We start from the raw sequence: 14,580 nt of genomic DNA on the forward strand, positions 1-14,580 counted from the left end.
AAATTGAAGCCTTCCAAACCAGTCTTTTTCAGAAATAAAAATGTATTTTAAGGTGAAGACTTCTGTCACCATCAGATCTTCTAATCTCATCACTCTTTACACCACGAGACAATCAAGCCATTATAAATCATTCAAGCTTCAGATTCGTCATCGGATGTGTCAGATAAAGAATTAATAAAACTCAATGCTTTGACTGGATCATCAAAAATATGAAAGCCAGACCTTTTGACAAAAAGCCTTAATTTCGCTGCATGCTGAAGCAGTGGAAAAAGCTTTTTCTCATACGCTGATTTCATAACAGATGCAAATCCAGCACGCTTCTTAACAATTTCATGTGGCAAATCTTCAAAAAAGTGAATGTCTGAATTCTGTTACTGAAACAGTCTTTTTTTTCACACAAGCTTAATAATACGGTCTTTGTCTCTGAAACGGAGAAAGTGCAAAACAATATATCTGTTTTTATCTTGATCCAAAAATTTTGAAGTGCCATTTCTGTGAGCCATTTCGATATCTGAAGACTGTAAACAAACCTCCGGAAATAAAGACTGAAACATTTTTGCGAAATAATCCAGTGTCGGCCGATTCTGATTTCTCTTTTAATCCAACAATTTGAATATTATTCCGACGCGATCGAGCTTCAAGATCAACGATCTGTTGTTGGGCTTTTTCCAAATGAGAAGAAAGGTCCTCAGCATTTTGACTAACTTCTTAGATCAAGGCTCAAAGAGTCAACTTTTCCTTCGAATTTCTCTTTTGGTTGAGTTATCTCAATGCTGATGTTGCTGATTTGAGATTCTATTCTCCTTACCCGGGAGGTTCCTCCGAGAATTCGTCAGCTTTCTTGGGCTTTCCATTGCCCGGGTCCGGATTTCTTTTGGCGCTTCTGAGAGTAGCCATAATTATAACTGTTATTCTACAGATCCAACTGAATAAAGTTGAAATTTCAAAGTTTATGTCGGAAAAGGTTGAGATTAAAGGTGGACAAGAAGCAACTGTGTCTTACGTGTCCGTAACTGGGAGGTGGAGTCCACGCATTTTAGATCCTTTCTAATTTCTTCAAATTTGGCCTTTTTCCAGTTTAGAACCTCAACCCAAGGACCAGATCTATCTTTATCCATGATCAAGTTGAATCTAATGGTGTTATGACTACTGGAACCAAAGTGTTCCCCTACACACACTTCCGTCACCCGTCCTAACTCATTTCCTAATAGGAGATCTAATATTGCATCCTCTCTAGTCAGTACCCCTATATATTGATTTAGAAAACTTTCCTGGACACATTTTACAAACTCTAACCCGTCTGGACCTTTAACTATATGGGAATCCCAATCAATATGTGGAGAATTAAAATCCCCTACTATCACAACTTTGTTTCCTGCAGTTGTCTGCTATCTCTCTGCAGATTTGCTCCTCCAACTCTTGCTGACTATTGGGTGGTCTATAATACAACCCTATTAATGTGGTCATACCTTTCCTGCTTCTCAGCTCCACCCATATGGCCTTGGTAGACAAGCCCGCTAATCTGTTCTGCCGAAGCACTGCTGTAACATTTTCCCTGACTGGCAATGCCACCTCCACACCCCACCCTTCATCCCTCAGTCTCTATCATGTCTGAAACATTGAAACCCAGGTACATTAAGCTGCCAGTCCTGCCCCTTCTGTAGCCAAGTTTCACTAATGGCTACCATGTCATAATTCCACGTGTCAATCCAGGCCCTCAGCTCGTCAGTCTTCCCCACAATACTCCTTGCATTGAAATAGACACACCTCAGAAGATTATTAGCACCACACACAACCCTTCTATTTGTGACTTTGCATGAAATGTTAACATCATATATTTTCACCCCAGCTCCACTATCTACTCTGGCACTGTGGTTCTCATCCCCCTGCAAATCTAGTTTAAACCCTCCCACCCCACAATAGCACTAATAAACCTCCCTGCAAGGATATTGGTCCCCCTGTAGTTCAGATGTAACCTGTCTCTCTTGTACAGGTCCCATCTGCCCCAGAAGAGGTCCCAATGATCCTGAAATCTGAAACCCTGCCCCCTACGCCAGTTCCTCAGCCACGTGTTCATCCTCCAGAGCATACTATTCTTACCCTCACTGGCACGTGGCACAGGTAGCAATCCGGAGATTAACATCTTCGAGGTCCTGCTTTTTAACTTCCTACCAAGCTCTCTATACTCACTCTTTCTACCTATGTCATTGGTACTGATGTGTACCATGACATCTGGCTGCTCACCGTCCCATTTCAGAATGCTGTGCATACGATCAGAGACCTCCCTGACCCTGGCACCCGGGAGGCAACAAACCAACTGGGACTCTCTGTCACGACCACAGAACCTCCTGTCTGTACCTCTAACTATGGAGTCCCCTATCACTACCCCTCTCCTCTTCTTCCTCCCTCCCCCCCGCATGGCAGAACCAGGCTCAGTGCCAGAGATCCGGCTGCAGCAGCTTGTCCCAGGTGAGTCATTCCGCCCCCCCAACAGTATCCAAATCGGTATACTTGTTGTTGAGGGGAATGGCCACAGGGGAGCCCTGCTCTGCCTGCCCTTTCCCCTTCCCTCGCCTGACGATAACCCAATTACCTGTGCGCTGCTCCTTTGGCATAACTGCCTCCCTGAAACTACCATCTGTAAACTTCTCATTCTCCCGAATGATCCGGAGGTCATCCAGCTCCTGCTCCAGTTCCCTAACGTGGTTTGTTAGGAGCTGCAGCTGGATGCACTTCTTGTAGACCGGAGGTCTCCCTGACTTCCCACATCCTGCAAGAGGAGCATTCCAGCATCCTGCCTGGCACTCTCTCTACTCTAAACGATCAAAGCAAAACTTACTGGAACCTACCCTCGACTCTGCCTGTTCACTGTATATGGCACTGTACATGGTGGTCTTTTTCATAAACCTTTGGCATGCTACATCACGTGCCTGCACAGTCTAGCCTCTTTTCCCCAATCAGCTTAAAATAAAATGGGTACCTGGGTAGTTCTCCACATTATTGTGTAAAGGCTTTTGTAACTATATGAGTATAGCTTGGTTTGAGACTACAAGAGTCTAACATTAGAGTCATAGAGCAATTCAGCACAGATACAAACCCTTCAGCTCAATCAGTCCATGCCAACTACAGTTTCCACCAAGTTAGTCCTAACTTCCGGCATCCAAGCCCTGATAATTAATCTCCCTTCCCTTCCCTCACCCCTGGATGGATCCATTAAGGTTCTGTGATGGAGGAATTTGAAATGGGTCATCTGCTTGGCAATTCATGTGGACCATGTTTGCAAATCTTTCAGTGGTTCTGATTATCTGGCCGGATCATAATGAAACAGCCAGTCCTGATGAAGGGTCTCGGCTCTGGACTTCCAGCATCTGCAGAATCTCCTGTTCATAATGTCCTGTTTCCGTGCTGTTATGGTTATATGATACATGTTGGTAACACATTGTGATGAAGGACTCTTTCAATGCGGATGGCCCCCCCCATACCTCATGAAGGCCCATTATTGTATAGCTAGATCAGCAGGTCAATCAGCGTTTGTGGAAAGAGGAATAGTTTCATTATGTGCAATGTTGATAGAGAATATATTGAGAAACTGTTCCCTTTAGCAGAGATGTTTACAATCGAATGGCACAAGTTCCAGAAGATGTTTAAAATCTGTGGGCAATAGAGGTAGGTACCCTCACAACATTAAAGCAGCATTTAGCTGATCATTTGCTGTAGACACACACGCACCCCTGGGCTGGCACTGAATGCAGTGGGCTGAAGGGTCTGGTTTCGTGCTGTAAGCCTTGGTGAGGTCAAATGTCAGTATAGGTAATTCCCTAGCTAGTTGTACTACAATGTTGGACTGCTGTATGAGTAGCCAATGAGATTACGGTATTTACATAACAAACCCAAATGTTTGAGGAGAGGAATTTGGAAGGTATTTAGTTTAGGTGTATTTCCATGCTAAGTTGTTGCTGACTTTGTACCAGAAGAAAGCAGGACCTTAGTGAACAAGATATGCGTCTTCATGGTTAAGGGCATGACTTCATATCAGATCAGTATAGGGAAGGAATTAAAAGGAGGAAGGACATAATTAACAATTAATCCATTACAATAAGGTATCTGAAGGAATGAGTCTCCACATGCATATAAACTGGGCTGTTGCTTTGACGATGTTCAACAATTAAATTGTTAATAGAATTGAAACAGAAATGGAGAACCTTTGCTTTCTGGGCTGAATTTTATTTGCGGTAACAATGCAAATAACACAAAGCATGTTAATGAGAAGCAGGTGTCAGGGCAGTATTTGCGTACATAGCAACATTTGAATATTTGAATTTAACCATACACCAGGCCTGAGTTGTATTTGTGGATAAGCGGTAGTAATTTATTGATTGCTCCTTTCCCAGATTGACTCAACTCTCTTGGGCCATAGAGAAAGCTATTACCTGTAAAAAGACACTGACGGCACAAGGCAGGGGGCGCTATTACATTCGCCAAGCATTGAATCAGAAGATTCTGGCAGTGACAATACACCATCTTCTCCACACTCCAAAACTTCTAGAGGTATTTATGTCCATTTTTTCTTTGCTCTAAGAATCTCTTTGTATAAATTTTCTGTCCGTGGGAATCGTGTATAAATTGTGATATATATGCGTATGTAAATAGTTTCAATATGTGATCAAATAAGTTGTTGTGTTCTTTCGTAATCAAATGCCCTGTATACATACACCCTTGGAGCTCGACAGGGGGATGGGGTATATGGGGTTGTGGGGGGGCGGGGTGGTGGTGCTACCTCCCTGAAATGACCTTTCGCAGGGCGGGATGTCTGAATTTTCTGTATTGTATTTTGTGACACATTTATTATTGTTTCTGTCACGTGTGTTGGGGTTTGGTAGAAGCAAATGAGTATGGTGACATATTCACACTTTTTTAGTTGAATTTAATGTAGTTGAGAGTTAGTGGCAACTGGGAATGATACTTTCTGTTGACTGCTAACTTCATTATATAGTCGGCCCTCCTTATCCGCGGGGGATTGGTTCCGGGACCCCTCGCGAATACCAACATTCATGGATGCTCAAGTCCCTTATTCAACCTGTCTCAATACAGTGGACCTGAGGACCCAGCAGAACCCCAGACCTTATTTAGCTTGTCTCAGTGTGGTGGACATGCGCAGTGTTTCTGTTCACAAAAATAATCACGATTGAAAATAAAGTGGAAATAATAAAGTGATTGGAAAGAGGTGAAACGCCATCGGTCATTGGAAAAGCGTTAGGCTACATCGGTCAACGACTGGAACAATTTTAAAGGATAAAGTGAGAAAGGTGCTGCCCCGATGAAGGCTGCAATTATTACTAAGCAACGCAGTGGTTTAATTATCAGGTTTTGGGGTTTTGAATTTTTGATCCTCCACATCAACCCGGCACGGTGGAGAGCGCGCTCCGTAGCGATCTGTCCCGAGTCCCAAGAACTTCCGTTCTCGAGCCCAGCACTGAAACATAAATGAAACATTAAGTGTTTTATATGCATAGAAAGGTAAAATATATACTGTATACTAAGACAAACGTTTGACTAACTGACGCTAAATAAGACCAGATGTACCTGTTCTGACTTACTTAGGAAGTGAACTTCTGATTTTTTCAATTCCAATGCACGATAACCTCCCGTATACTTTAAATCATCTCTAGATTACTAATAATACCCAATACAATGTAAATGCTATGTAAAATGGTTGTTATACTGCATTGTTTAAGGAATAATGACAAGAAAAAAAGTCTGTACATGCTCGAACAACAAGTGCTGGAAGAGCACTTCCGGGTTTTCGCGATTCGCGGTTGGTTGAATTCGCGCATGCGGAATCCATGGATAAGGAGAGCCGACTGTATTGCTAATTGGAATGCTTGGTATGCTAACTTCAGTTACGCTATTTGATCATTAATTGCACTAATTAGAATGTTTAGTTATGCTAATTATACCTCTTAGTATTGCTATTAACTAGTTGTATCGCTAATTTAGTTTTGTTAGTTTTTCGTCATTGCAAGATCATTTGTCTTTGCTGGTTTTATAATAAAGGATCAAGCATACCTCTTTCAATTTGGAAATTTGTTATTTGGGAAGCACATCATACAGTGTCAATTCCCTTGCTCGGTCTCTCGCTGTTTTCAAGTAACCGCTACATTTTGGCAACAAAAAAAAGTCATACCAAATGAACACTAGTTTACGGCAAGGATTGCCTCTGACCTCTCGGCAAAACTGGAGCAGCTTACAGCAAGTTTGTTGATTCATGTTGTGTGTTTGTGGTTTGAACGCAGTTTTGAATGATCAGCGCTGCCTGTCCATTGGGGACCATTGCTCAGTCATGTGGTGTTTGCCTGAAGGTTTGTCACTTTAGTTATTAACATGTTGAAATATTCTGGTTGTCGACATTTGAATTGAAGGCTGCTTGTTCAGTTTGGTTTAAGTGCTGTGTATGTGCAGACAATTAGTTTATCGTCTACCTTTATTGAATCAAATATCACTGGTGCTGAACAAAGAACTAATTGCGAGTTGTGCAACTAGAGAAAATAACATGAAAGCATGGAACTGGCGCTAACAACCCTGAAGCTGGGGCTTGTAAAAGAGGAAGGCTAAGGCTAATCTAATCAAAAGGATTATGAAACAAATGTGAACAAAATTAAAGGTTTGATACAATCAAGTTAAGAAAATTAAAGAAAATGCCTTACATATGCAATCTTGTTTTGAGGACTTGACTAATCTCTGTGAAGCTGTTGTAAGCATCATCACATTAATCTTACTATTTCCCAAGGCCGGTCAAGAAAAACAGAACCAATTGTTTTCAAACATTGATCGCTATTACAATGCATTCATAGAGTATATGAAACAATGGTTGCATCACATCTGTTTTATTGATCATGTTGCTGCAACAAGTGTATGCATATCACACCTTCTATCAGACAATATTTCTTAAATTCCAAGGCATGTTTTGACTACACATATAGCAGAAGACCCTCAAGATGATGTGAAACTGAACAACAGTGTGGTAAATGTCAGTGCTGGAGCTTCTGTTGCAGGAAGAAAATCTTCTGTACTTACTACCTCCTCTGCCTACATTAAAACAGAGGCTGGTTTAGCTGCATTAATGAGACATCAGTGATTATTGAAGGACAAACGTGCGCTGGAAGTGCAAGAAGAACAGCTATGGAAAAGGAAGGAACAGTTTAAGTTGGAGGAAGAAATTGCCACACAGGTGGCCAAAGTTAATGTGTTAAGGGCTTCAAGTGTGCTGAGTAGTGAAAGTCCTCCAGCAGGACAGTTCTCTGATTTGAGATCCTATATTGATAGGACACAGCAGAAAACAAAGATGCTCGATATCAATGTTGATTCATTTGCTTGTCAAGTGTCTGTGAATCATGAAAAAGACCACCCTACCCCCAAGAGGTAGGTCAGACTGTCTGTCTGTCTGCATGAATGAGGCACTCTGAGCCTATGTCATATTCAACAGCTCAAAGGGCTCACTTACAACGTGGAAACACTTTTCAAGTGATACTTGTCAGAGTAGTATTATTGATATTATGAGGAAGCAAAATAAAATAACCTCTTGGCACAACAACGTATCTCATCTTTGCCTAAAAGAGAGATTCAAATCTTCGATGGTGAACCATTGCTGAATCATGCATTCATTAGGGCTTTTGAAGAGTCTTGAAGGCAAGACTGACTGCTGTCATTGACTGCCTCTGTATCTTTCAACTGTACACTAGAGGTCTCCCTAGAGTACTTGTCAGAAGTTGCCAGCATGTTGACCCTAAGAAAGGATATGTAAAAGCTAAGGTAATGAACAGAAAATAGCATCAGCCTACATTCCTTGGATACCTGTCAAATCTGAAGATGTGAAAGCTCTTCAAGACAACTGTCTTTTTCTTAGAGGCTGTTGCATGGAGAAAGAAGTGCAGTGCATACGTGAACTGGACATGTCTGCCAGTATGTTAATAACCATAAAGAATGTGCCCGATATGCTTCGGGATAAATGGAGAACAGTGGTCTGTAAACTGCAAGAAAGGTACTTTTGCTGACATTATTGACTTTATTGAGAGATGAGTAAAGATTGCCACACACCCAGTGTTTGGGCATACACAGGATGCTGCATCACCTGCAATCAGAAAGCTGTGAACAAAACTCTGTCACAACTTTGTTCTGAGGCAGAAGGAGCCAGCTTTGCCACTGTGAGAGGTAAAGTTAAAACCAAATCTGGAACTAAAGGCAGGAAAATGGTCTCGTCAGCCAACGGAGTTTGTTCTGCAAGGGTGAGCGAACAAGGTATAAGTGCCCTCGGCTGGAGAAAAGGGCTCGTAGTGAGAAGATCACCTTCCTGGAAGAAAATGTTGTCTGCTTTGGCTGTTTGTATACAGGACACATCAGCAAGAACTGCAGGAAGTGTCTTTCATGCTAGGTGTGCTGTGGCAAGCATCCCAGCATTCACTCTAACAAAAAGGGCGCCGAATCAAAACGAGTCGTGAAAGAATCAGACAAGCAGTGAGTTGTTCCCTGGCCCATCTAATGGTCTTACAGGGATTGCAAATTTCCCACAGTTCCGGTACCAGAGAAGTCTAAGAAGGGTAACAAGACAGCGGTTACTTGTGCTTTCCCAGATCCAGGCAGCACACGGAGAGGGCCTAATAAACAATTTCAACCTCACAGCAAAAAGGACACGCATTCTCTTATGCTGCCTGGTCAAGAGAAGGTCATAGATAGCTACATCGTTTCAGGATTGGGAGTGGCTGGCTTGGATGGTGAAAACTATTGTGAACTACCTAACATCTATAGACAGGAAAGTATGCCTGTCCACAGAGGGAACTTTGCTTGACAGGGATCTCCAGGGATGATCTCATCTGAAACATGTCCATTTTGCAGAGAGTGATTCAGAAATTGAGTGGCTGATGGAGACAAATGTGCCTAAGGCAAGTGTTACTGTTGGACTGTGGACAGACCACTGAAAGGGAAACCATGGGGTTGGAAGAAACTCCACAAGGCTGACCTGACCGTTAACAGAATCTCACTTTTGAACTTGGATGAGCTTCGGCTGCAGATTTCCACGAAGGCAGTCAGGATGAATGACCTGATTTGTCAGGAGAAGACCACAAGTTCACGGTGCCAGTTACAAATTTTGCAAAACTGGTGGATGGCTACTACCAGATAGGCCTTCCTTTGCTACACGTAGGGACTGAAGAGGGCGGAGCTTAGTCACGATGGCGCTAAACGGTGACCCCTTTGCTTGTATCTTTGGAAACGGCTCTATTTCCATCTTTAATATATTTTTCCCTATCAGGGTTCCTTTGAAGACCCTGACTTGTAGTTACACTCTGACTTCATTTCTTTGAGGGAATGGGACCCGCTCTCGGGTTTCACGACCGGCCGCTATTCGATGTGCCAAGGACGTGGCCTGAGAGCTTAGCTCGCTTTTGGAGGTCCGAGATCTTGTGACTCTGGAGACGGGTGGATCGAAGGTCAGTGTCCTGGCAGGAGACTGGTGTGTCGTGGGAGTCGGAAGATCTTTGGCTGTCTGCTCAGGGACCTGAGATTTTTGGGCAGCGAGCTTGAAAAAAGCGACACAACGGAGTTTTACCATCATAAACCGGCGAGTTATTCATTATGTCTCTCCTCTCGCTGTGAAACGGAGACATCTCTTTTTCCCTTATTAGGGAGAGAGAGAGAGAGCCTGTGGTGTGTCAAATACCGGGTGAATGAGTAGTCTTTGGGGTGCTGCAAGTCTGTGTCTTTATCGTTGCTTTGCTGCAGGCTTGAGTGCTCAGTGGGGGGTGCCGATGCTTTTTTTTTGCTGGTGGGGTTGTTGTTTTGTTGTTATTTACACGCGGGAGGGGGAGCTGGGGGGGGGACTTCGGGGTTCTAACAGTTAACTGTCATTCGTTCTTTGGGGCACTCTGTTTTTGTGGGTGGTTGTGAAGAAAAAGTGTTTCGGGATGTACAAACATTTCCTTGACATCCTTTCATGAAGGATACCATCTCTAGAGCTTGTGCTGAAAGAGTGCTAGCAGCTGATCTGGATTGCAGTGATGGGAGAGTCTGGTATATTCCACACCTTGCTGTTTACCACCCCAGAAAATGAAAACATTGTGTTTTGTTTGACTGCGGAGCAACTTTTTAGGGAATATCACTCAATGTTCAGCTTTTACACGGACTGGATCTTACAAGCTCACTGATTGGAGTCAGGACCAGATTCAAAAAAGAACCAGTGGAGATCATGGCAGATTTTGAATTAATGCTCCATCAGGTTAAAGTACCAGCGGAAGATGCAGATCTGCTGCGGTTTCTCTGCTGGCCTGACAGTGACCCCAGCCAAGATATGGTGGACTTTAGAATGGTGGTACATGTCTTTGGAGAAAGTTCACCGAGCTGTGCCAACTTTGCTCTTAGGAAATGCACAAAAAACAATGGAGCTTTGAGAGGGTGGATAAGGTTGTGCTGATGACTGCCTTGTGTCAGTGTCCTCTGAGGAAGGAGCAGTCTCTATCATGACCCTGCATCCATTTGTGTTGAAGGCAGCTTTCCACTCTCAAAGTGCATAAGCAACAGACATAGTGTGCTAACTGTGACACCAGAAAAGCAAAGAGCAAAAGACATGAAGAAAAATATACCTTGGGTGGAGAGTACCAGGTGTATTCAGTCTGATACTTTCAAGTTTAGATCACAATCCAAGATCGTGGTGCTATCTGCTAAGACCCTACAAGCTCTATGTAAGAGAGACCTTGGCTGGGATAACACAACAGTGTGTCCCTGGGTTATGAACGAGTTCCATTCCTAAGTCCGTCTTTAAGTCGGATTGTACACAAATCGGAACATCCGGTATTATTTAGCGTCAGTTAGTCAAATATTTGTCTAAGTATATACAGTCGGCCCTCCTTATCCACGAGTTCCGCATGCGCGAATTCAACCAACCGCAAATTGAGAAAACCTGGAAGTGCTCGTTCAGCACTTGTCGTTTGAGCATTGTTCTTGTTCGTTTGCTATTTTGTTCTTGTGAAGAAATGGCTCCTAAAAATCAATTACATGGTGAAAGCAATTCCTCAAAGATTAAGAGGGAGCATAAAGTGCTATCTCTCGCTGAGAAAGTAGAAATATTAAATCTTTTGAAAAGTGGCATGTCGCTTTCTGAAGTGGGCCGTAAGGTCGGTAAGAAAGATGATGAGAGCGAGAGAAGAGAGTTTAAGGCTAGTAAGAGATGGCTGGCTGGCTATGTAGAGCGCTACAGCCTCAAGAACATAAAGATCACGGGAGACAGCTTCCTATAACAATGTTTCTAACTAAAGCATCTGCAATTCTGAAGTCTCAACGTTCAACACTTGAAGATCCTCAGCCCTCAACCTCCACAGTTCCTGACTTTAGTATTATTCCCTCCTCCAGAGCATCTTTATTCCCTAAACAAGACAGTGTAACAACTACTGTACAGGTATTACAAGTTTTACTTGTTGTTTGATCATCTCGCATCTCATTCGTTCGCTGCTTGTGTTGTGAGCGAGAGGAATATGTACAGTTTTTTTTCTTGTCAATATAACCATATAACTATATAATCATAGAACAATTACAGTACAGAAACAGGCTGTTCTGGTCCGTGCTGACGCTTACACTCACCTAGTCCCACCGACCTGCACTCAGCCCATAACCTTCCATTCCTTTCCTGTCCATATACCTATCCAATTTTACTTTAAATGACAATATCGAACCTGCCTCTACCACTTCTACTGGAAGCTCATTCCACACAGCTACCACTGTCTGGGTAAAGAAATTCCCCCTCGTGTTACCCTTAAACTTTTGCCCCTTAACTCTCAACTCATGTCCTCTTGTTTGAATCTCCCCTACTCTCAATGGAAAAAACCTATCCATGTCAACTCGATCTATTCCCCTCATAATTTTAAATACTTCCATCAAGTCCCCCCTCAACCTTCTACACTCCAAAGAATAAAGACCTAACTTGTTCAGCCTATTCCCTAAACAAGACGGTTTAACAACTATTTACATAGCATTTACATTGTATTAGGTATTATAAGTAATCTAGAGATGATTTAAAGTGTACGGGAGGATGTGCGTAGGTTACACGTGTTACGTACCCGTGGGTATCCTATGATTGTCACATGACCATGATGTAATTGAGGCTCTGCTGGGCATGATGTAATGGTCTTGTCTTGTTGGAGTGATGTAATTTTCCCGCCAGTGAGAGGTCATGTGATGGTTTTCTCAATGGGGTATAAAAGGAGAACCCCTCCCTGTGACGCAGGTCAGTTTGTGGCTTAAGTCGTTAGTGACTCCATTCTGCTGCGTATTTGATTTTATGACGCAGTTTTGTTTTAAAAGTGGAGTTTTAATTTCTACTGTAAGAATTGTTGTGCCGGCAGTTCTGAAAATCACTGCCAATTAAAGTCCAGTCGGAGAGTGAAGAATTATTGAAGTTTGGGAAGCTGAAGATCGAGGAAAGTTAGTGTTGTCGGCGGTAATCAGGTTCGACCTTATTTGATGCTTCTTCGGAAGAAATTAGTAACCTGCAATCCAAGATAGCTCCTGCTTTGCTAAAAGAGCAGAAAGAGTTGGATGCAGGGTTTCGCCGAGGAAAGGTCAGTGCCTTTAAGCTGTTTTATTTTCTTCAATCGTAAATCCTTTGGGCAAGGCATACTTCGGCTGGGATCAGCAGTAACGTCACAAAAGAGAATTTATTATTTCAAGGAATGTTTCTTCTAACTGACTGTAAATCATTTTGGACTTTTGCAATACTACTTTAAAGAACTGTGTTTGCATTTCTCGCTTTAAGAACTGTTCGAGCTGCCATATCAGAGCCGACTTCTGGTTAAGTTAGTCGTTTGTTTACATTTGGGATTTTTTTTACCAGTGTTTAATAAATGTTTTATTTGTTATAAAAAAACCTGTCTCAATTATGTAATCATCGCTGCTGGATCATAACACTTGCAAATACTACGCCATTTTATATAAGGGACTTGAGCATCCGCGGTTTTTGGTATCTGCAGGAGGCCCCGGAACCAATTCCTTGTGGATAAGGAGGGCCGACTGTAGTATATATTTTACCTTTCTATGCATATGTATGTATTTCAATAATTAAAACACTGCGTTGCTTAGTAATAATTGTAGCTTTCGTCGGGGCAGGGCCTTTCGCATACTCCATTATTCTCACTTTATCTTTTAAAATTATTCCAATTGTTGACTGAATATAGCCTAACGCTTTTCCAATGACTGATGACGTTTCACCTCTTTCCGATCGCTTTATTACTTCCACTTTATTTTCAATTGTGATCGTTTTCCATCAACGGAACAGGAACACTGTGGATTCAGCAGCAGCCGCGGGCGTCGGGTCCAGAACTCCCCCGCCTGTCTAACCTGTCTCCACTGGCACTGAGACAGGTTTAATGGGACAAGTGGGGGCAGTGCTAACTGGAAAATGGGGGTCAGGGTGAATCTTGCTAAGAAAAATCCAAAGTTGCACACTCAAAACAGTGTTAACGGCAACGTGGTCCGACTTAAAATAACAGGGATGATGCTCTCCTTCCTTGAGCCAACAAATTTTTAATAAAATAGGCTTTATGGCAGGCCATTCGTAAGTACGAGTTGTTCGTAAGTCGGACATTTGTAACTTGGGGACACGCACACACAAAATGCTGGAGGAGCTCAGCAGGCCAGGCAGCATCTATGAGAAAAAAAAGCACAGTCGATATTTCAGGCTGAAACCCTTCAGCAGGACAGGAGAAAAAGGCTGGATGAACTCAGCAGATCGGGCAGCATCCATTGAAAGAAGCAGTCAACGTTTCGGGTCGAACCCGTTCGTCAGGACTAAAGAAGGAGGGGGCAGGGGCCCTATAAAGAAGGCGGGGGGAGGGTGGAAACCAGTCAGAGGAAAGATCAAGGCCCTTTGGCAGGACAGGAGAAAAAGGCTGGATGAACTCAGCAGATCGGGCAGCATCCATTGAAAGAAGCAGTCAACGTTTCGGGTCGAACCCGTTCGTCAGGACTAAAGAAGGAGGGGGCAGGGGCCCTATAAAGAAGGCGGGGGGAGGGTGGAAACCAGTCAGAGGAAAGATCAAGGCCCTTTGGCAGGACAGGAGAAAAAAAGCTGAGTAGTAGATTTAAAAGGTGGGAGGAGGGGAGAGAGAAACACCAGGCATTAGGTGAAACATAGGGGGGAGGGATGAAGCAAAGAGCTAAGGAGTAGATTGGTGAAAGAAACAAGGCCATGGAACAAAGAAAAGTGGGGGGAAGAGGCATTAGAGGGAGGCGATGGGTGGGCAAGGAGATAACATGAGAGAGGGAAAAGGGGATGGGAAAAGGTGAGGGGAGGAGGCATTACTAGGTTTGAGAAATGGATGTTGGAGGCGACCTATCACCTCCCCCTGGTGCTCCTCACCCCCCCCCCACCACCTCTTCTTTCTTCCGTGGCCTTCTGTCTCTTTCACCAATCAACTTCTTAGCTCTTTGCTTCATCCCTCCCCCTCCAAGTTTCACCAATCACCCTGTGTTTCTCTCCCCCTCCCCCCCGCAACTTTCAAATCTACTCCTTAGCTTTTTTTTCCAGTGCTGAAGAAGGGT

At 43.3% G+C, this 14,580-nt stretch overlaps 1 protein-coding gene across 2 annotated transcripts in view; it reads left to right on the forward strand.

The window, feature by feature from the left end:
• The window catches only part of si:ch211-250n8.1 (uncharacterized), a 160,642-nt gene that overhangs the window by 73,335 nt on the left and 72,727 nt on the right, over positions 1–14,580 (forward strand). For both annotated transcript variants that reach the window (XR_009507706.1, XM_059948942.1), the window contains exon 4: positions 4,392–4,548. Coding sequence is in view for 1 of the 2 variants with exons in the window: in XM_059948942.1 (XP_059804925.1) it covers positions 4,392–4,548 (157 nt within the window). In the remaining variant the exon portion in view is untranslated. The remainder of the gene's footprint in view (positions 1–4,391; positions 4,549–14,580) is intronic.

The sequence above is a fragment of the Hypanus sabinus genome, chromosome 23 (genome assembly GCF_030144855.1).
Source record: "Hypanus sabinus isolate sHypSab1 chromosome 23, sHypSab1.hap1, whole genome shotgun sequence".
Taxonomy (NCBI): Eukaryota; Metazoa; Chordata; class Chondrichthyes; order Myliobatiformes; family Dasyatidae; genus Hypanus; species Hypanus sabinus.